The sequence below is a fragment of the Hyperolius riggenbachi genome, unplaced genomic scaffold, assembly GCF_040937935.1.
Source record: "Hyperolius riggenbachi isolate aHypRig1 unplaced genomic scaffold, aHypRig1.pri scaffold_164, whole genome shotgun sequence".
In the NCBI taxonomy this organism is placed as follows: Eukaryota; Metazoa; Chordata; class Amphibia; order Anura; family Hyperoliidae; genus Hyperolius; species Hyperolius riggenbachi.
This window is the reverse complement of record NW_027152375.1, coordinates 2,293-24,965: the sequence shown is the minus strand read 5'-3', so window position 1 is coordinate 24,965 and position 22,673 is coordinate 2,293. Positions and strand designations below refer to the sequence as shown.

General features: G+C 44.2%; 1 protein-coding gene across 1 annotated transcript; it reads right to left on the bottom strand.

Annotated features, from left to right (window-relative positions):
• Positions 1-3,649: 3,649 nt before the first annotated feature.
• LOC137543681 (SRSF protein kinase 3-like) lies at positions 3,650-21,338 on the bottom strand (the record flags this gene model as incomplete). Its single annotated transcript, XM_068264803.1, has 7 exons — positions 3,650-3,915; positions 7,694-7,786; positions 9,820-9,889; positions 13,957-14,064; positions 16,947-17,041; positions 17,841-17,991; positions 21,221-21,338. Coding segments are annotated over 7 exons (820 nt in total), but the record flags the coding sequence as incomplete, so codon positions are not given.
• Between the last annotated feature and the right edge of the window lie 1,335 nt (positions 21,339-22,673).

Here is a 22,673-nt window from a genome sequence, read left to right as displayed (position 1 = left end):
CACAGAAAAAAAACAAAACATCACAAGAACATTAGCTCTCAAAAGAGCTGTTTTGGGGTGCTCTTTAGCAATAAGTATCAGCAAGGAGCAAGCTAACAAGCCTATCAGCCAAACTAAGCTTTGCCTAATCTCTGCAGCAACTCTCTCCCTTCGCTCACTAACAACGCAGCACACAGAGTAAGAACCGATGCTGCTGCCTTTTATAAAGGAGGGGCCTCAAGGAGGGAGTGTAGCCTGATTGGCTTCCATGTGTCTGCTGACTGTGATGTAGAGGTTCTAAGTTTTGCCCAATGATGTAGTATAGGGGCGGGTCGAACTCGCATAAAGTTCGTGTTCGATCGTGAACGCGAACCACAGATGTTCGCGCGAATAAGTTCACATGCAAACAGTTCGGGCCATCTCTACTCCTCTGAGGATGATCAGTGACATAACTACTGTTATTTACTCTGTAAAAAGCACATATGTCAGTGCCACATATACAGAATATGTCAGTGCCACATATACAGAATATGTCAGTGCCACATATACAGAATAAAAATATTAATAATATTGGGATGGTATTTTTTTGACTATTTGACAGAGGCAAAGTCCTAACTAAATCCAGAATAAATCAAAACAATTATGCTTAATAGTGTGAATTATAATTTGAACTGAACTTTTCATATTGAAACATCCTCGGTATAGCAGTTCTTCTCTGCACCTGTGCACCAATCAGTTGAGGCTTAGAGGACACCTGAAGTGAGAGGGATATGGAGGCTGCCATATTTATTTCCTTTTAAACAATGCAAATTACATGGCTGTCAGGCTGGTCCTCTGGATGTAAGGCCCGGTCCACACTGGATGGCTCAAATACTGATCTGTATAAAAAGATCAGTCTTTATTTGGCATAAGCATGGGACAGGTTCTCTTCCTTGTAGGGGAAGTTTTTTATGCAACTTCTGCAGAGCAGAGCATTAGGGGGTGTTTGTTTGTGTGTGTGTGTGTATAAGTGTGTGTGTGTGTGTGTGTGTACGCGTGTGTGTACGTGTGTGTGTGTGTACGTGCGTGTATAGTGTGTGTGTACGCGTGTGTGTGCGCATGTGTGTGCTTGTGTGTGTACGCGTGTGTGTGCGCGTGCGTGTGAAAATGCAGCCAAAGGGTGTGTGTGTGTGTTTTGGGGGGTATGATGGCTTCAGTAGTAGGGGGATGTTTATATTATAGGGTCTTGTTACCACCACTGGTCTCCCCTTCCTGCCATTGCTTTGCCACTCAGGCCGGGTTCACACTGGTGGAAAAAAAAAACGGTACGTTCACGGATCCTAACGGAATGGATCCTAACTGATGCAAATGGATCCAGTGTTAACCTATGGATCATATTGGTCGGTTAGAACGGATCTGTTCTGCACGATCCTCTGAACGGAACGCAAGTTTCCTGCTGCAGCAATTTTACCAGACCGATGTGCCCAGAGGAGGGGAAACGGAAGCTGAAGCACTGCATAAGAAAATGGAACGTCTCATCACATTAGTAACGAAACGGACTGTTCTAACAGGCAAAATCCACTGGTGGTGATGGGGGTCTGGGGGGGGGGGGAGATATCGGGAAACAGAAAGGAAGCAGCTAAATGGCCATGGAGTGAAAATGGATCAGATCGAACGGTAATTAGATCTGTTTTCACTGATACCTTTGCCACTTAATTGCCAGTGTGACCCCGGCCTCTTTCATTAGTCTGACTGAAACTGTGCACTGTTGTACTCTGCGCTCCTTGTTTGGACACGCAACCCACCCAGCTGTATACAGAGGTTGTGGTCTAGGCATTTGCACTTCAGATGCTGTTTCTATAGATCGTTTATATTCACTTACCATCCTGATTGCTCTTATGCCTGGTATACACGATGAGATTTTCTGCCAGATCGATTATTTCCAACATGCCCGATCTGATTTCCAATCCATTTTTCAATCCATTTTCAGTTCACTTCCAGGGAAAATCGATCGGAAGTCAGATTGGACATGTTGGAAGTAATCGATCTTACAGTACATTTGCTAGAAACTCTCGTGTGTACCAGGCATTAGGATTTGTCTTGTATAGTTAGACTTCGAGCCCCATACACACGCTGAACAGCGGTCTTTTATACAGCACAATTATCACAACTTTTGTTGTGAAACAACCAAAAAAAAGTTGTTTGCTATTGTTCAAACTATTAAGACTGATAAGAAGTCAATCCAACTGTTGCATCGACATCTGATCAGTCTTATCAGTTGTTTGAACAATAGCAAACAACTTTGTTTCACAACAAAGGTTGTTTCATAATTGTGCTGCATAAAAGACCGCTGTTAAGTGCGTGTATGGGGATTTAAAGAGAACCTGTAAGAAAAAAAAGAGCCCCTGGGTGGTACTTACAGTACCTCAATAGGGGGAGGCCTCTGGATCCCAATGAGGCTTCCCCCGTCCCCCTGTGCAACACCGATCCAGCGCTGAGGTCCCCGGATAACAGCAGACGGAAGTATTTACCTTTGCGATGAGTGGACCCGATCAGGCTGAGCTATTTCCGGAGCCCGAGGGGGAAGATGGTGCTGCCCCTGCGCTGGATTCCCAAGGTAAATATTGCCGTGTGCTGCAGCCGCTATAGCGATTACGAGCATCCTCTGACACGCTTGTTGGTGGATATTCGTGGGGCCGTAGCACTGGATTGGTGTTGCACAGGGGAAGGCCTCTTTCCCCTCCCGAGGTAAGTAACCCTCCTTACAGATTCTCTTTAAGGGCTCTTTCACACCTAGGGCGGTTTGCGTTTTTTTGAGCGCAAGCGATTTAAAAAAAAACGCTCTATAAATGGCTAGTGCAATGAATCCTTATGGGATAGTTCATATCTGAGCGTTTTGTCAGCTTTTCGCTCAGCAAAGCATTGCCTGCACCATTTTTAGGGCGATTTTGCTACAATGGAAGGTATAGGAAAACCGCAAAACGCACACATAATCGCTTTGTGCGGCGACTGCATTTGCGCTTCTTAGAATAAGTAAATTAAAATTTTAAGAATTAATAACTACATTGTATGTATTCTATTCCAGGTCAAATAGTTCACTTCCTGACTAAAAAACAAATCGCTCTGCAAAAGCGCTTGAAAAGCGTTTTATACAAAATCACAGCGCGCAGGTAAGCGCCGGGAGGGGGAAGAAATCACTCACAAAACACTGGCGTTTGCGATTTTGATTTTAGATGTGAACAAACCCTGAAGCCTCCAATTAATTCCAACCTGGGAAATTCTTAGCATATCGGGTCCAATGCCTTCATTTTTAGAAAGGCAGAAAATCAGAGCAGGATCAACAACAAGGCAACCTAGGCAAGTGCCTGGTACCTAATAGGTATCAAGGGGCTCACACGTCGCCTTCTCTTAACCACCTCCCACCTCAGAATACCAAAAGAGTGAGCCAAAGTTACCACCTTAGGGCCCCATTGCATCTTAATTCACCCCTGGCCGGAATTGGGGATATTCGAAAGGATGCTGTTAATTCCAAACTGATGATTGGAAATGGATCAATCAAATACAGCAGTAATTTCCAAGCTCCACATATATAAGTAAAACTTGCATCAGCACAGAATTACTTGCATCTCAATGACGATCTGTAGACAAAGTTCTGTTGCGTTCTTTTAAATAATTGACCACAGTAAAGAAGCACTTTTAAAGGATGTTTAATCTCTGGATGAGCTATACAAAGTACAAAAATAGAAACATAAAAGAATGTGGTTGGATCGCCTCAGTAGTGTAACCAGGGGTGCTGCAGGCATTTCTCTGCTGTGGCCCGCTTCTCGGGAGAGTAATCCAGCATGGGCAGCAGGAAGCTGGCGAATAGGAGCGCCTCGTTCTTCTGCCACTTGTGGCGGCTCACCAGGGTGTCATACAGACCGCAGGGGTACAGCAGCGGGATCCGGAGGAGATTGCCTGTCCAGGGGGAAAATTACAGCACACAAAAAGATTAATAGTACGGTACATACATACATCTAGTGACTTGGCGGCCGATCCATCATCCGATTTAATAATTATTATCGAATCAGTTGAAGATCGGTGCCCGATCCATGCCCGATCGACGATGTGATCAATCCGATTGACATGCTGCAAAATGTTGGGCCGTCGTGGTCAATCGGATGTGTGGCAGTAGCAGCGGGAGGTATCAGGGAGGTATCAGGACGAGCGAGGAACCCCTTGGAACTGTCCACCATAATGTTAAATCTGCCCTTCCTGGTGCACTGTACTTTACCTGTCCGCGTCAGCTGCTGGTGCGGGGGTCTGCTGAAATCCCCATACATGCTCCCCACGTGTTTGCTGGAGTAACGTGTATGGTCTACCGACCCAAAGCCAGCGGTGGGCGCAGACAGGTAAAGTATAGTCAGGCCCGGATTTATATCACAGAAGCCTATAGGCACCGATGTCCTGGCACCCTAGACTTCATCCTCCATTCACCTACAAATCCCCACTGAACCACACCACAAGTGTGCTTGGCTGACCCTGCTGTCACCTCTCCATAGGTAGCAACAGCTGCCCCTTAGTATTAGGTAGCCAGAGGTATCCTTAGCATTAAGTAGCTAGTGGTGCCAACTGAAGGGAAAACTCAGTAGAATGCTGAGAGCTGGGGACTCTGCTTGCGACTCTGGACAGGGAAGGGGGGGGGGGGGGGAAGGCACTAGGGGAGGGGAGTAAGACGCCTTTTCATCATCCAGCGCCTGTAGGCACGTGCCTACAGTGCCTTATTGTAAATCCGGCCCTGAGTATAGTGCACATTTAACATTATGGGGGACAGCAAAAGCAGCATATGTGGCATCATAAAGATTTCATGCTGAAATTGGTCAGGAATCAGCCTGCGGTGTATGGGCAGTCCACAGATCTCCCTCTAATCAGATTTGATCACAGAGAGAAATTTGTCTCTTGGTCGATCTGCCCATCATCTCTAGATGTATGGCTACCTTTACTGTACACAGTGTAATTCTGCTGTATGATTTCAAGTTTACAGGAAAACTGTAAGGAAAGATAATTACTGAACTAGAGGGAAGTAGGGTTGCCTTTAAACAAAATTACGAGTAGCACTTACTGGCCACGGAGGGGGTGGGGCTAACTTACCCATGTCGCCACTTGCCACCTAGAGCCGATGCTCTCCACTCAATCTCACATCGCTCCCGTGCTTCCTCCTTCAACCCTTGCCGTGTAACTCGAGTGGAGCACATTGGCTATAGGAGGTGGCGTGGGTAAGTTAACCCCCCCCTCTCATGGCCAGTAAGTGCTACTCGTAATTTCACTTAAGAGCAACCCTAGTGGGAAGCGTCTGGATGGCCACAGGCCTTCAAGATTCTTCTCACACCCCCTGCTGCTGCCCGGGACTATCTTCTGGCAGCGGTCCCGGCAGTGTATGAGTAGTGATGAGCACAAATTTTGCATAAATGTGATTTTACATCGTAAATCGCAATCACCATGTAAAATCATAATGCAAAATTTCAGGTAAAATCATAATAAGGAAAAACAAAATGCAATAAGGAATTATAATTGTGTAATTTTTGCATAATTTTGTGCTGTTTTTGTGATGCTACCATCACTATGCATGTTAAAGGGAATAGTGGGAACAAGGCAAAAAACATTTTTTCCCCCAAAAGTCCTTGTAGTTTTTGAGAAAATTGATTTTAAAACTGCTAAGGAAAATTTTTTAAACTGTATTTTTTCTGAGATTAAAAACGACGAGGTCTTTTTGAAAAACTTTTTACATGACCAAGAATTGAACTTCATCCCAATCAGTAGCGGATACCCCCTTTTACTGAGAAATCTTTTCCTTTTCACAAACGAATCATCAGGGAGCTCTGTATGGCTGATATTGTGGTGAAACCCCTCCCACAGTGTGATGTCAGGACCATGGTCCTGAAAGTTTCCTGTCTGTGAACTTCATTGCATTCTGGGAAATAACAGCTGTTTACAGCTGGGTCCAATTTCCAAAAAAGCAAGCAGCATCTCCTTCCAATGACATCACCTGCCAGCAGTAAAAATGTCACCCTGTGATAAATGTCAGAATGTAAATCAGGGAGAGGAAAGATTTTACAAAGGGCAAATCATGTATACATAATTATTGTAAAAATGAAGCACTTTTTTATTACATTATTTTCAGTGGAGTTCCTCTAACATATGTAGCAATTTTGGTGATGATAGCATGTATGGAGGGCTTTGCTATTAACCACTAAAGTCGACCCAAATTATGCGAAAATTACGCAAAAATGTAAGATTGGATTACACAAAATCAGCTGAATGTCCAAATCGTAATTCCGTATGGCCCTAATTATGAAAATTTACACAAAATGTTGTGTAATCTTAATTAGCAGATGTACGATCGTACTGCACATGAGCGAGTACGGTTGGTGCATGCGCAGTAGAATGAAGCTGCTAGTGTACTGAGGAAAAACAGCTATGCACGAGCGGCTTCAATCTACTGGGCATGTGCAGATCACACTCACACATTCCCAGTACCGACGCACCCTCATACATGTCCGGAGCTCTGCCACAGGGAGCATATTCCACAGGATCCATCTGAAATTGGCGCCTGCGAATGGCGCACGGTGTTGCCGCTAATCCGTTTGTCGCTTATCGCTATTTAACATTAAAGCCTTATCGTTATTTAGCGTTAACACACAGAACCCTCTCTGTACCTATCCCTAACCCTAAGACCCCCCTGGTGGTGCCTAACCCTAACCACCCCACCGGTGGTGCCTAACCCTAACCACCCCACCGGTGGTGCCTAACCCTAACCACCCCACCGGTGGTGCCTAACCCTAACCACCCCTCTGGTGGTGCCTAACCCTAACCACCCCCCTGGTGGTGCCTAACCCTAACCACCCCCCTGGTGGTGCCTAACCCTAACCACCCCCCCTGGTGGTGCCTAACCCTAACCACCCCCCCTGGTGGTGCCTAACCCTAACCACCCCCCCTGGAGGTGCCTAACCCTAAGCACCCCCCCCCCCCTGGAGGTGCCTACCCCTCCCCCCCCTGGAGGTGCCTAACCCTAAGCAGTAAGCACCCCCCTGGTGGTGCCTAACCCTAAGCACCCCCCTGGTGGTGCCTAACCCTAAGCACCCCCCTGGTGGTGCCTAACCCTAACCTTGACAGTGTTACATTAAATCCATTCACCGTTTTGCAGTTAAATAACTTCTGCAGTTTGGCTTATGTAGGGCGCTATTGATACATAACGTTACTGTGCACAATAACGTCTGCTGTTTGGCATCTGAACGGCGCTATTGATAAATAACGTTACAGTGTGCCGTTTTTCTTCTTTTTTCCCTGTGTGCCATTATTATGCAGTACTAACGATAAATAGCAATAAGCGTATCTTTTTAATGCAGCGCCATTTTTATGCATTGGCCGCTGTGCGCCATTATTCACTGATCTGTATTCCACAAGCTCTTGTCGAACATGTTTAGAGGGACCAGCAGTGTCTGTGTGCGGCAGGAGGATCTGGGAAGCCTCTGGCACTTAGGTAAGTCACTAATTTTATCGTTATCAACCAAATAATGCAGAGTGGTACGTGTCGACTACAAAGGGCTGGAGTAAGGCCTGGGTGAGTAGAGCATTATTTGGTTGATAACGCCTTGAAAGTCAAACTGAACTAAAATAAGACATACAGTATGAAGGTGGCCATTCCTAATGGGTGGGGAATGTTATCTGATTAGATGACATTTGGCCATGCACGTACCTTGCTTGTCAAAGAATGTTGAAGAATTTCTTCCAGAGAGAGCAATCTTTGGTGGAATACGGCCGAGCAGCTCAATCATACAGGCAATATGATCTAAACAAGAGAGGAGAGGTGGAGGTGATTTTATTTAAAGAGAAACCATGACCAATACTTGAACTTTATCCCAATCAGTAGCTGATACCCCCTTTTACTGAGAAATCTTTTCCTTCTCTCAAACGGATAATCAGGGGGTCTGTATGGCTGAATTTGTGGTGAAACCCCTCTCACAAGAAACTCTGAGGACCATGGTCCTGGCAGTTTCCTGTCTGTGAACCTTGTTGCATTGTGGAAAATAGCTGTTTACAGTTGTTTTCAACTGCCAGAAAAGCAAGCAGCAGCTACTTCCACTGACATCACCTGCCAGCAGTAAAAATGTCACCATGTGATAAATGTCAGAATGTTAATCAGGGATTTAAATTTTTTTACAATGGGCAAACACTGACTAAATTATTTATACATAATTATTGTAAAAATGAAGCACTTTTTTTATTACATTATTTTCACTGGAGTTCCTCTTTAAAGGAAATCTAAAGCTAAAAAAAAAAAATAGTACTCAAATTTTCTTTTTTATTTTCGCTTCAGATACCCTTTAGGCTGGTTTGGCAGTGCTTCTTGGTGCACGTCCCGCACTGCGTAGGGCCTGAATTGGGTGCCGCTATAGTGCGCAGTCGTAATTCGGCGTTCCAGCGATTGCGGGAACCCAAATTACTTCTCCCTCTGAGTTGCTAGGATTTCATACACACCATGCAATTTCCCATTAGATAGATGGGTCGAATTGATTATTTGCGACAGATTCGATCTGATATCCGACCGTTTTTCTGATCGATTTTCCAATCACTTCTATACAAAATCAATCAGAAAAATGATGGGAAATCAGATTGGAACTGTCGGAAATCGATTTGACGCAGCTATCTGACAGGAAATTGCATTGTACCAGACATAAGAGTATTCCTAGGGAGACTTGACTTATGTGGAGTTAGACTTGGCTACTAGAGCCAAGGCCAGATTTATACTTTTTGTGCCCCTAGTCCAAGTAGGTTGTTGCTCCCCTTTCTTGTGCTGCAGCGCCCCTCCCATTCCATGTGCCGCCCCCTCTTCCATGTGTATAATCCATGTACAGCAGCCCCCTCCCATTCCATCTGCAGCCCCCTCTTCCATGTGTATCATCCATGTACAGCAGCCCCCTCCCATTCCATGTGCCGCCCCCTCTTCCATGTGTATCATCCATGTACTGCAGCCCCCTCCCATTCCATGTGCCGCCCCCTCTTCCATGTGTATCATCCATGTACAGCAGCCCCCTCCCATTCCATGTGCCGCCCCCTCTTCCATGTGTATCATCCATGTACTGCAGCCCCCTCCCATTCCATGTGCCGCCCCCTCTTCCATGTGTATCATCCATGTACTGCAGCCCCCTCCCATTCCATGTGCCGCCCCCTCTTCCATGTGTATTATCCATGTACAGCAGCCCCCTCCCATTCCATGTGCCGCCCCCTCTTCCATGTGTATCATCCATGTACTGCAGCCCCCTCCCATTCCATGTGCCGCCCCCTCTTCCATGTGTATCATCCATGTACAGCAGCCCCCTCCCATTCCATGTGCCGCCCCTCTTCCATGTGTATCATCCATGTACAGCAGCCCCTCCCATTCCATGTGCAGCCCTCTCTTCCATGTTTATCATCCATGTGCAGCAGCCCCTCTCATTCATGAACAGCTCCCTTGGGCATCAGTTTCCATTTTTCATGTGTTGCTCCCCATTATAAACCTCCTCTTTCATATGTAGCAACCAATCTTTCATGTTCAGGTGCCCCCTTGAGCTGCAGCCGCCCAAGGCCCGGACCGTTGTGACCGTTCCAGAAATCCGGCACTGCCTACAGCAAAACAAGATGCTTTGCTACTTTCAAAACCTGCCAGTCAATCCAGCAGGCGGAACTAGTTACAAATAGTTATTTGTATTGTATAAAGTCACCATCCAGAATGGTCTCCAATGTTATTTGTAACATCTCAGATGAAAGAATTCCGAAATATAATTTAGTTTTAAAACATAAAATAGAATGCAATCCCTTTACCCCATGTTATTACAGCCATACCGTCATTTCTTGTGAATGTCTGTCCTGCTTGTGGTTCAAAGAGGTAGAAGGATGTGGCCATCTCATAAGCCTGTGGCAGGACGAGAACCAGTAGTTAGTTATCTAGCAATACACATTTATACATACAATATATTATTAATATACACTATGCAATTTATACATGCACTACAGCGATGGCTAACCTTGGCAGTCCAGCTGTGACTAAACTACAAATCCCATAATGCCTCTGCCTCCCCGAGTTATGCTTAGAGCTTTTAGAGTATTGCAATGCCTCATGGGACTTGTAATTCAACCACAGCTGGAGTGCCAAGGTTAGCCATCACTGCACTATAACATGCATGCAAATATTCAGACATATAAGTGCCAAGAATGATTTAGCAATTCATCATGCTACCTCACTAAAATATTAACATAAAAGATCACCATTTTTCTTCACCACTAATTTGTCACCCCCTTTCCTTTTCCATAGAGCAGAACAGGCTGCTGTAGCTGAGCAGCAAGTGTGTACAGCGATCATTCTCCTAAATAACACCAATGATCATTCTAAGTGACAGTAATTCATCATCTGTGTGGGTATTTAGCATACCGGGTACTTGTTACTAAAGTCAAAATTTCATCTCTGCTCTAAAAGCTTAAAGGGAAGGTCCAAGCTCCATAAAAAAATCCACTTACCTGGGGCTTCCTCCAGCCCCTGGCAGCCGTCCTTTGCCCTCGCCGCAGCTCCGGTGCCTCCCGTTGTCCCGTGCTGCAGAAGCCGATCTGGCAAGGTTGGCTTCCTAGTCGGCTTCTTCTGCGCTCCACGGCACGGGTCACGTGGTCTGGCCGACGTCATCAGCATCGTATTGCACAGGCACAGAACTACTGGATTGGATGTTTCCTTTAAAGAGACTCAGAGACGAGTTAAAGTACAACTCTAATACTTACCCGGGGCTTCCTCCCGCCTCATAAACACGTCCTCCCGTGGTCTGCCGTTCAGCCGCGGTGAGCTCTGTTACCAGCCTCAGTGATGTCAGTTCGGGTCTACTGCACATGCGCGTTAGGTCTGTATATACGCAGTAGACCCTGACTGGCATCGACTGAGCGTGGTAACGGAGCTCACCACGGCTGAACGGCAGACCGCGGGAGGATGGCGTGGGACTTAGACGTGTTTATGGGGCGGGAGGAAGCCCCGTGTAAGTATCAGAGCTGTACTTTAACTCGTCTCTGAGTCTCTTTAAAGAGACTCTGAGGCGGAATTTTTCAATCTTAATAGGACACAGAGACATGTTCTCTGCACTATCACTTGTCTCTGTGTCCTTCAGTTTCCGCTCCCCCCCACATACACACACCTCTGCTGTCCACCCTAAAAAAAACCCTGAAGTACTTCCTGGGTCGCAGCTTGGCTTCCAATTGGAGGAAGCTAGCAGAGGCGGGGAACGGCGGGGGGAGCCTGTAATAGAGGCGGCAATGCGGAGGAGCCTGATTGACAAGCACCAGGAATACAGAAGGCTAGCGACAAGCAGATTGTCACTAGCCTGACGATATTTTCAGGGGGGACAGCAGAGCTCGGGGGTGGGACCAGCAGTGGCGATAGAAGGACACAGAGGCATGTCACTGTGTACAGGACATACCGATGGGTTCTATTAAGATTTAAAAATTCCGCCTCTAGTTTTCTTTAACACAGCATGAGAACTAATAGGAAAAAAGAGTTACTGGAATAGATTTAAGGTGCCCATTCATCTGATGATGTATGGGCAGATCGACCCAGAGACAGATCTCTCACTGATTGGGTCTGATCGGAGAGAGATCTTTCTCTCCTCAAAGCAGGGCCGGCGCTACCATAGAGGTAAAGGGGGCAATTGCCCCAAAGCCCCAGAGCTTGTAGGGGCCCCCAGTGGCTACAAGAGGAAATTTTTTTTTTCAAATCGACCTTATAGTTTTTGAGAAATCGATTTAAAAGTTTCAAAGGTAAAAAAATACACATTTAAAAACCCGCTAATGGTTAATAGCAAATCCACCTTAAAGGGACTCCGAGCTCATCTAAAAAAAGAAAATTGTACTCACCCGGGGCTTTCTCCAGCCCAGTGCTGGTCGGGAGGTCCCACGACGGCGTCCTGGCTCCTCTCCTAGTCCCCGCTCCGGAATGGCTGACCGGCCGCAGCCCGGGCGACACTCGGCCGAGTGTCGGGCTTCTCCTTATTTTTTAAAGTCATACACTATGGAGCACTCCTTTTCCATTTAGATTTTAATTGATAACAGTGATGGTGCAGATTATCAGATTGTCTTGTGTTTACTATTTGCAGATCAAACATATACTGTATACGGTATACAGTGCTGTGAAAAACTATTTGCCCCCTTCCTGATTTCTTATTCTTTTGCATGTTTGTCACACTTAAATGTTTCTGCTCATCAAAAACCGTTAACTATTAGTCAAAGATAACATAATTGAACACAAAATGCAGTTTTAAATGATGGTTTTTATTATTTAGTGAGAAAAAAACCTCTAAATCTACATGGCCCTGTGTGAAAAAGTGATTGCCCCCCTTGTTAAAAAATAACTTAACTGTGGTTTATCACACCTGAGTTCAATTTCTGTAGTCACCCGCAGGCCAGATTACTGCCACACCTGTTTCAATCAAGAAATCACTTAAATAGGAGGTATCTGACACAGAGAAGTAGACCAAAAGCACCTCAAAAGCTAGACATCATGCCAAGATCCAAAGAAATTCAGGAACAAATGAGAACAAAGTGCTGTAATTGAGATCTATCAGTCTGGCAAAGGTTATAAAGCCATTTCTAAAGCTTTGGGACTCCAGCGAACCACAGTGAGAGCCATTATCCACAAATGGCAAAAACATGGAACAGTGATGAACCTTCCCAGGAGTGGCTGGCCGACCAAAATTACCCCAAGAGCGCAGAGAAAACTCATCCGAGAGGCCACAAAAGACCCCAGGACATCATCTAAAGAACTGCAGGCCTCACTTGCCTCAATTAAGGTCATTGTTCACGACTCCAACATAAGAAAGAGACTGGGCAAAAAACGGTCTGCATGGCAGATATCCAAGGCGCAAACCACTTTTAAGCAAAAAGAACATTAAGGCTCGTCTCAATTTTGCTAAAAAAACATCTCAATGATTGGCAAGACTTTTGGGAAAATACCTTGTGGACCGACGAGACAAAAGTTGAACTTTTTGGAAGGTGCGTGTCCCGTTACATCTGGCATAGAAGTAACACAGCATTTCAGCAAAAGAACATCATACCAACACTAAAATATGGTGGTGGTAGTGTGATGGTCTGGGGTTGTTTTGCTGCTTCAGGACTTGGAAGGCTTGCTGTGATAGATGGAACCATGAATTCTACTGTCTACCCAAAAATCCTGAAGGAGAATGTCCGGCCATCAGTTCGTCAACTCAAGCTGAAGCGATCTTGGGTGCTGCAGCAGGACAATGACCCAAAACACACCAGCAAATCCACCTCTGAATGGCTGAAGAAAAATAAAATGAAGACTTTGGAGTGGCCTAGTCAAAGTCCTGACCTGAATCCTATTGAGATGTTGTGGCATGACCTTAAAAAGGCGGTTCATGCTAGAAAACACTCAAATCAAGCTGAATTACAACAATTCTGCAAAGATGAGTGGGCCAAAATTCCTCCAGAGCGCTGTAAAAGACTCGTTGCAAGTTATCGCAAACGCTTGATTGCAGTTATTGCTGCTAAGGGTGGCCCAACCAGTTATTAGCTTCAGGGGGCAATTTCTTTTTCACACAGGGCCATGTAGGTTTTGAGTTATTTTTCTCACTAAATAATAAAAACCATCATTTAAAACTGCATTTTGTGTTCAATTATGTTATTTTTGACTAATAGTTAACGGTTTTTGATGAGCAGAAACATTTAAGTGTGACAAACTTGCAAAAGAATAAGAAATCAGGAAGGGGGCAAATAGTTTTTCACACCACTGTATTTCCTAAGGGAACATGTATGGGAACACCACCGCCTCTAGCTGCATTGCTCAATGGAGCACAAAGTTGTGCCTCCGCTGCCTCTCATTTCCACCACGCCAACACACATCGTCTCTTCAAGGCTGAATATTCCATCTTCCATAAGTGACGCAGCACAGCCTCGTCACCCTGTTGGTGAATGACAGGCACTGAGGGCACGTACCATGCATGCAGCGCTCCATATGTCCGCAGGGGTGCTGTACCCCGAGCCCAGCAGGACCTCCGGTGCCCGGTACTGCTGTGTCTGAATCTCTTCCGAAAAAGGTTTGTACTGAAAAAAGAAAAAAAGTATAAAAAAACTTTGATGCACTTTTTCAAAAACTCCTCCAGTAACGGAGATCCATTTTAGGTATGAAGACATTTTATGTGCGCTTATAATAATTGTCTAGTGCCGCCGACTCAACTTTTTTTTCCCTCTGGTGCGATTCAATTTTCACGCAAATGCTAAACTTTTCGTGCGTTTGGGTTGAAGGGAATCTAAACTGAGAAGGATATGGAGTTTTCCTTTCAAAATAACACCAGTTGCCTGACTCTTCTGCTGAACCTGTGTCTCTAATACTTTTAGTCACAGCCCCTGAACAAGCATGCAGATCAGGTGCTCTGACTGAAGTCAGAATGGATTAGCTGCATGCATATTTCAGGTGTGTGATTTCGCCACTACTGCAGCCAAAGAGATCAGCAGAACTGCCAAGAACTGGTATTGTTTAATAGGAAACATCCATATCCCTCTCAGTTAAGGTTCCAAGGGAGCGTAAGAAAAACAAATGCAGTGCTATGCGTTTTTTTTTTTTTGCAATCTACCAATTTAATTTCCCCCCAGTCCCCCCCCCCCCCCCTAGTCCTCACCCCCTCGCCATTGGTAATAGCAAACGCATTTCTGCAGTGAGATGCTTTCGCACATGCGATAATCCTGTTGCAATTCATGTGGCATGAATAGAGATAAGCAAGTTTGCCTTGCAGAGAGTTTACGATGCCGACTGATCAATAGAAAAGAGCACTAACTGGTATAGCTTTATAACAATAATAATCAGGGCTGTAGCTTAGGTGCTTTAGACCTGAACTCAAGACCTCCTCTCTGCTCTAAAGGTGGTCATACACAGGGCTGTGGAGTCGGAGTCGTGGAGTCGGAGTCGTGGAGTCGGGCAATTTTGGGTGCCTGGAGTCGGAGTCGGGAAAAAATGCACCGACTCCGACTCCTAATGAATTTGTAACTGTAATTAAAATAGAAAATATGATAAAATTTTCTATTTCTCAGATAATAGTCATTAAAAATAATGTATATATACAGTAATAGCTGTGCTTAGTCCACAAAAATGAAATAAACCAATCAAAATTAGTTACTTGTGCTGCTTCAATAAAGCAGTCCCCGTATTTTTAAGGTCAGATATACAGATCTGATTGTGACTGTATATATGATGTGTACACAGGAATCTCTTATATATACTAAATAACATCTATGCTGTAAGAATAAAGCCTGATGTGTAGCTGTGTCACTAATAGAGATGGTCAATGAGATGGAAATAATTCTGCATTGATGCTGATTTATGCAAATGTATGCACTCTCTTTGCTGATGAAATCAAATAATTTGATATGTTGTTAAAATTTGGTTTGGTGACTACAAATTAAAGGGTACCTGAGACGGATGAAAAGTAAAGTTTTATACATACCTGGGGCTTCCTCCAGCCCCCTTCAGGCTAATCAGTCCCTCGCTGTCCTCCACCACCCGGATCTTCTGCTATGAGTCCTGGTAATTCAGCCAGTCAGCGCTGTCCGGCCGCATGCCGCTCCCACAGCCAGGAACATTCTGCACCTGCGCAATAGTGCTGCACAGGTGTAGTATGCTCATGGCGGCGGAGTGTGTGCATGCGCACTACGCCCGACTGGCTCAAGTACCTGGACTCATAGCAGAAGATCCAGGTGGTGGAGGAGGACAACGAGGGACTGATTATCCTGAAGGCGGCTGGAGGAAGCCCCAGGACTGTATCAAACTTTAATTTCATCTGTCTCAGGTTTACTTTGTTACACAGTAACATATACTCTACATACACTCCCCACAGAGCTGCAGGGAATCCACTGAGAATGCTGTGCACATTGAACACAGAGGTGTTGTCTGTCACCCATAAACCTTGTTCAGATTGTGCATGAAGAATGTGTAATAGAGGAAGAATCTCCTTATTCCCCTGCAGAGTACCTGCACATCATTCTTACATGTACCCACACTTACATTGCCTAGGGCCTGATAGATGTTCTTTGTTCCGGTTTGTACCTTTTACAAGTACTCTTACCAAGGACTAGTTTTAGTCTAAAGGGAATAAATATAGTAGTCTACATATCCTTCTCACTTCAGTTGTCTTGTAAAATTCCTAAGCGTTGGCAGGTAAGAGACGAATTTCATGTTACATACTGTTAATCAACAAAATTGTAATATGCAAATTAGAGGAGTCGGAGTCGGAGTCGGTGGATTTTTGGACCGACTCCACAGCCCTGGTCATACATGGCAGTGTTGCCAACTCATCCCTTTAATTACTGACACATCTAAGTTATACAGGTTCTGGGGCTACTTACACATAATCAGTGCCTTACCTGCATCTACCTAGCCACGAAACTTGTATAATTCATATGTGTCAGTAATTAAAGGGATGAGTTGGCAACACTGATACATGGTACAATTTTTTCATCCAATCTTACTATTTCTATGTAGTATAAGGGTAAATTAAGTGAATATACTGAAAGGATAATTTAGGCAGTTCCCTTATATTACATAGAAATGGTAAGATTGGATGAAAAAATTGGATGTACCATGTATGGCCACCATAAAAAGATACTTAACAGCATAATAACCTTTAAACAAAAAACATTTCTTTGTTACAGCTGATACAAATCCTAAAATAGATCTGCACAGTTTCTACTTCCTGATTGCTGGAAGTAGACATATTGTTTACAGCCTGTGCTTTCAAATTGGCTTATCTGCCCTAGGCAGTCATGTGACCCAGGGGAGGAATCAAATTGATTAGATACAAATGAAGGGGAATTAAACAGGCCAAAAACTCTCTAAATACATACAGGGTGCATTTCTCTGGTTTTCCTTCTGTCCTGTGCAAGGTCCACATTAACATTTTAAAATGACATACAGTAAATATGGGGATACTCACCGTCCAGCACGCACTTCCTAAATCTGCAATTTTCACACCTAGCATATCCACATTGCCCGTCTCGAACAAGTGAGTTAGGAAGTTTGCATCAACACCTAAAGTGATAAAAGAAAATCAGTCCATATGCATGCATGAAATAGAGGCGCTGTGAAAAAAGGGCGCAGGATATAGCCGAAATCATTATTTTTCGGTAAGGAGGACTAAAATATCAGTTTACAAAGAAATATGGCTTGAAATTAGCAATTGTTTCTAGAGTGAATCTTAATGATTTTAAGTATTCCAAAGCCATATATTTTAGTTGTAATCATGTGTACGTCTTACAAGAAGCCAAAAAATATTAACGATATTTTACTACTACTAAACCTAACCTTACTAACTAAACGCAGAACCCTCCCTCTACTGATGCCTTGTCCTGATCCTTCTGGTGGTGCCTAACCCTAAGACTCCCCCCGGTGGTGCCTAACCCTAAGATCCCACCCCCTTAATGGTGCTGAATCCTAAGATTATCAGTGAGGGTCACACTGTAGTCACTTCCTGTCTGAGTCAGGACTATGTCAGCCACTTACGTACCTGATATTTAACTCTTTCAGACAGAAAGAAAAAAAGGAACACAGCATAGTTATTTGTGTGCTAGGCACTGTACATACACATGCCTATCTCATCATGTCACATGTCACTTCAAGTATCCTTTAATACTATTCACCCTCTGAGTTGTTGCAACTCAGAGGAAGATGTAATTTGGGTACTGGCACCCGCCGAAGCCCCAAATTACCCTTACACGCCCCGCACAGGATAACATTGCTGCTATGGGGCGCCTAGTTTTGGCGCTGAGCGCCATGTGGCGAAAGACCCTGCTTCGTTAGGTTATGTTGTGCTGTAGAAACTCTTTCATACCGTCACTCCTCCTGTTCTGGTTCCAGATGGCCGCCTCCTCCATGTAACGCTGCAGGTTGTCCTCCTTCACACACACCAGAATGTTCTCTGGCTTAATGTCTGTGTGGATGATCCGGCATTTGGTGTGGAGGAAGCTCAGACCTTGAAGCACCTGAAGCAGACAAAGGATTGCATGTTTGCAATATTGCATTATGTTTTTGTGGTAATACTCTCTGTGCTCCCATACAGAATGAAATGGTTTGAAAACACATTACTCTCCAGCAGAAGGATGGAAAACTAACACTCATTTTGAATCTTATAAATTATTATTAAAGCGGATCAGAGATGAAAAACGAACTATAACAAGTAACTTGTCTAAATATCTTATCTAAAGTTTAGATAGTTTACACAGCAAATCTATCTGCAAACATCTTCAATAGAATATGATTATTTCTTCCTGTGATACGACAGCAGCCATGTTGTTTGTAAGCATTACAAACAGGCAAGCTTATCTGCATCTTCTGTGAAAAAAAAACTAATCCCCCCTCCTCCTCCCTCCTCCTCTCTGCCTCTGAAATATCTGGCTAGTAATACCTCCCCCCTCCTCCTGCCCAGACTGAGCTCCCATGAGCCCTTGCTACTGCCAAGGTTCTCTGAAAAACTCTGGGCGAGGCTTGTTTAGTTTACAGGGAAACAAAAGTATTTGGCTTGAGGAATGCCCTATAAACAATAGGAAAGGAACACAATTATGCAATGAGTAAAAGTTCATCTCGGATCCACTTTAAGGTATCTATCACAGTCTTCCACCAACATGATAGAATATATTTACAATAATTCATGAACCATTCCTAATTATTCTAAACAGGCAAACCTGACAAGAGTACTCACTTTTCTAAAGCTTTTTACACACCTTCAATATTGATTGGCTAATGAATGGCTATTTTACCACCAGGGCCATTTCTTGGGCAGGGCGATTGCCCTGGGCGCAGACCGGCAAGTAGAAGAAGGGGGGCGCAGGCAGAAGGACATAACCGCGCAGTGCAGCCAAATGGAAGAAGAAACAAGATTACCAGCGTGATCCCCTTCTATGACTCCTCCTGAGCTGCCTGCGTCAGATGTCATGTCATCATCACGTCACCACCGCGGGATGACATCAGATGTCCTGTAGCGGTACTGCAGGCTGTCAGTGCGCTGCGCCCATAGAGGAGTCGGCTTTCCGAGCTCTCTTCGCCTGTGTGTTTTCCTGGTCCCTGCTTCCTCCTGGATGAGCGGCTGGTCACTAGTAAGTAAGCAGATCTACTTGTGACCTGTGGCTGTGTGACTGTCCCTAAAGAGTAAGGGTTCCCGAGTCCACGGGGGTGAGGGGGAGGGGGCACAATTTTTACACCCTTGCCCTGGTTGCAATTTAGCCTAGAAACTTCCCCGTTTACCACCTCCATATAGTATAATTGCTTACCTACACAATATGCTGGTAGTATTCAATATCTGTTGATTCTCATACTACATGAAAGTAGTGAAATTGGTCAATGATTGGCCAAATTAAATTAAAGGTGTGCACCAGGCTTAAGCCTGGTACACACTTTCAATTATGATTGGCCAATCGCTGACCAATTTTACCACATCCATGTAGTATAAGGATCAACAGATATTGAATACTACCAGCATATTGTATAGGTAAACACTACTACCACTACTACTACTACTACTACTACTACCACTTTTACCTTCTCCCGTCGGGTCGCCGATATAGATCTATCCCATCCAAAACCACCAGGCCCAGGAACTCCTTCTTCCCCCAAGCAGTCCGGATGCTAAACTTGGGTAGTACTCACTTGAGGTCAAGAAACCTCTCAGTCGCTCACTGATGCTCACACCACACGGGACAATACGGACTCGCAGCCAGCTTTTGATGTTTTTTGATACTTTTTGAACTAAATGACCTCACAGGCTTGCTCGTATTGTTGAGCTGCTGGTAAATGTCTATGTACTTTTGCACAACTGTTAATGTCTGTCTTGTCTGCCAGTGTATCTGTTGCCTGTCTTTGTACTTGCCATGCCATGTGAACCACAAATAATTCCGAGTACGACTTCCGTCGCACTTGGTGAATAAATCTGATTCTGATTCTACTAGCAAGTGGTAACATTGGTTAGTGATTGGCCAATTATAATTGAAAGTGTGTACCAGGCTTTTAAATTGGACATAATCAGACCCACTGTGATAACTACACAGAATAAGCTCCTTTCCTAGATTACACATTTCATAAAGGCCCCCAAGGGCGTATACACACATCCAATTTGTTTGCCCAATTAATGGCCAATTTTACCATTTCCATGAGGCATAAGAGCTTACTTATACAATCTGCTCATAGTATTCAAAATCTGTTGGTCCTCATACTACATAGAGGTGGTAAAATTGTCTAATCATTGACCAATCAAAATTGGATGTGTGTATGGATGCTTAAAACTGGTATGCCTTTTTAATATTGATTGGCCAATCACTGACCAATTTAACCACCTCCATCCTTTATAATAAACTAAGTGTCACTGCATCCTCTCCTGTCCCTGTGTCCGTGCCTTTGCGCTACTGCGCATGCGTGGCACGCGGGCCGACGTTGGAGAGCAGGAGGACAGGTGCAGGGCGAGCGCGGCCCTGCGTGCGCGGTGGTTAGCACGGGTGTGTGTGTGCGGCAGGGAGCACGGCTTGCAACCCGGGCAAGGTGGTGGTGAGGGCCCGTTTTAAATGGACGGGCTTAATACCTAGTGTAGTATAAGAGTTTATCTACACAATCTGTTTAAAGCATTCAAAATCTGTTGACCTTTAAAGAGGAACTCCAGAGAAAATAATGTAATAAAAAAGTGCTTCATTTTTACAATAATTATGTATAAATGATTAAGTCAGTGTTTGCCCATTGTAAAATCTTTTAAATCCCTGATTTACATTCTGACATTTATCACATGGTGACATTTTTACTGCTGGCAGGTGATGTAGCTGCTGCTTGCTTTTTTAGCAGTTGGAAACAGCTGAAAATAGCTATTTCCCACAATGCAATGAGGTTCAAAGACAGGAAACTGCCATGAGTACCATGGTCCTCAGAGCTTCTTGTGGGAGGGGGTTTCACCATAAGATCAGCTATACAGAGCCCCCTGATGATCCGTTTGTGAAAAGGAATAGATTTCTCATGTAAAAGGGGGTATCAGCTACTGATTGGGATGAAGTTCAATTCTTAGTCACGGTTTCTCTTTAAACTTTACAGAGATGGTAAAATTTGTCAATCAAAATTGAAGGTGTGAACCAGGGTTTAGTAGTAGACAAGACATACATTTAGATAGGTTTCCATTCTCAAGACATAAATAAAGAAATAAATATATAATAAACATTTACACAAGGATGTAGGACGCACCTGCTGCAGAATCCTCTTCACACAGGTCAGGGGGAGCCCATGCTGTCCATGGTTCCTCATCAGGTGGAGAAGGGATGGACCCAGCAGCTCAAACACCAGGCAGACATGTGGAGGCCAGCTAAGGAATAATTATTACCATATACAGAATTGGTCCATCGAGCAGTGGAAAAATGTGAATTTCTCTGACGAATCATTGTTTACCTTATTTCCAACCTCCAGCCGAGTGTACGTTTGGAGACAGCCGAAAGAAGCATTTCATCCAGACTGCCTTCTCCCAACCCTAAAACATGGTGGGGAAGGGGGGTTTCTGTGATGATCTGGGGTGCTATTTCTTGGAAATCCGCCGGGCCAATGATTTCCCTTCATGAAAGAATTAACAGCCGAGACTATTTAGGAATTTTGGGCGACCAAGTTCATCCTATGGTTCAAGAACTGTTTCCGGAGGGGAATGCCATCTTTCAAGATGATAATGCCCCAATCCATACAGCTAGAATTGTTAATGAATGGCACGAGGAACATTATTATGAAGTTGAGCATCTCATCTGGCCACCACAATCCCCAGACCTCAACATTATTGAGCATTTAGGGTCGTTATTAGAGATTCAAGTAAGAAGTCAATTTCTGCCGCCATCGTCTCTAAAAGAACTGGAGGGTGTTTTAACTGAAGAATGGGCTAAAATTCCTCTGGAAACAATTCACAAGTTGTATGAATCAATACCTCGGAGAATTGAGGCTGTAATTGCCGCAAAAGATGGACCTACACCATATTAAAATATATTTTGTTGATTTTCAAGGTGTTTCCATTATTTTGTCCAACCCCTGAATATTCAGGAGCAAAGCCTGGTACACACTTTCAATTATGATTGGCCAATCACTCACCAATTTTATCACCCCCGTCTAGTATGAGGGTTTACCAACACAATTTGCTCATAGTATTCAATATCTTTTATCTACATGCTTCATAGAGGTGGTAGAAATGGTCAATGATCAGCCAATCATAATTGAAAGTGTGTACCAGGCTTAAGGTAGTATCAAATTTCATCTATAGTCTAAAATATTAAATACAGCATAAAGTTGAAGTGGACCTGAACTCAAAACTTTCTCTCTGCTTTAAAATATACGCAACAGAATAATAACCATTTTTTTTGTTAAAGCTGATACAAATACTGCAATACATCTGCAGTGTGTCTGCATCCTGCTTTCATGGAAACAATCCTGTGTTTACAAATTAGTTGCTCTGTCTCGGTAGAGGAGATTCCTGAGAGATCAAATTACAATCACAGAAGAGGGAAGAGGGGGGGGCAGAGAACTTTATCTCCTAACTAACAACGCTATTTAACCTGTCCCTCTCTACTGGCATCTTTCCGTCCCCATTCAAAAAAGCTGTTGTGACACCACTACTTAAAAAACCTTCTCTAGATCCTACCACACTTGCCAACTACCGCCCAGTGTC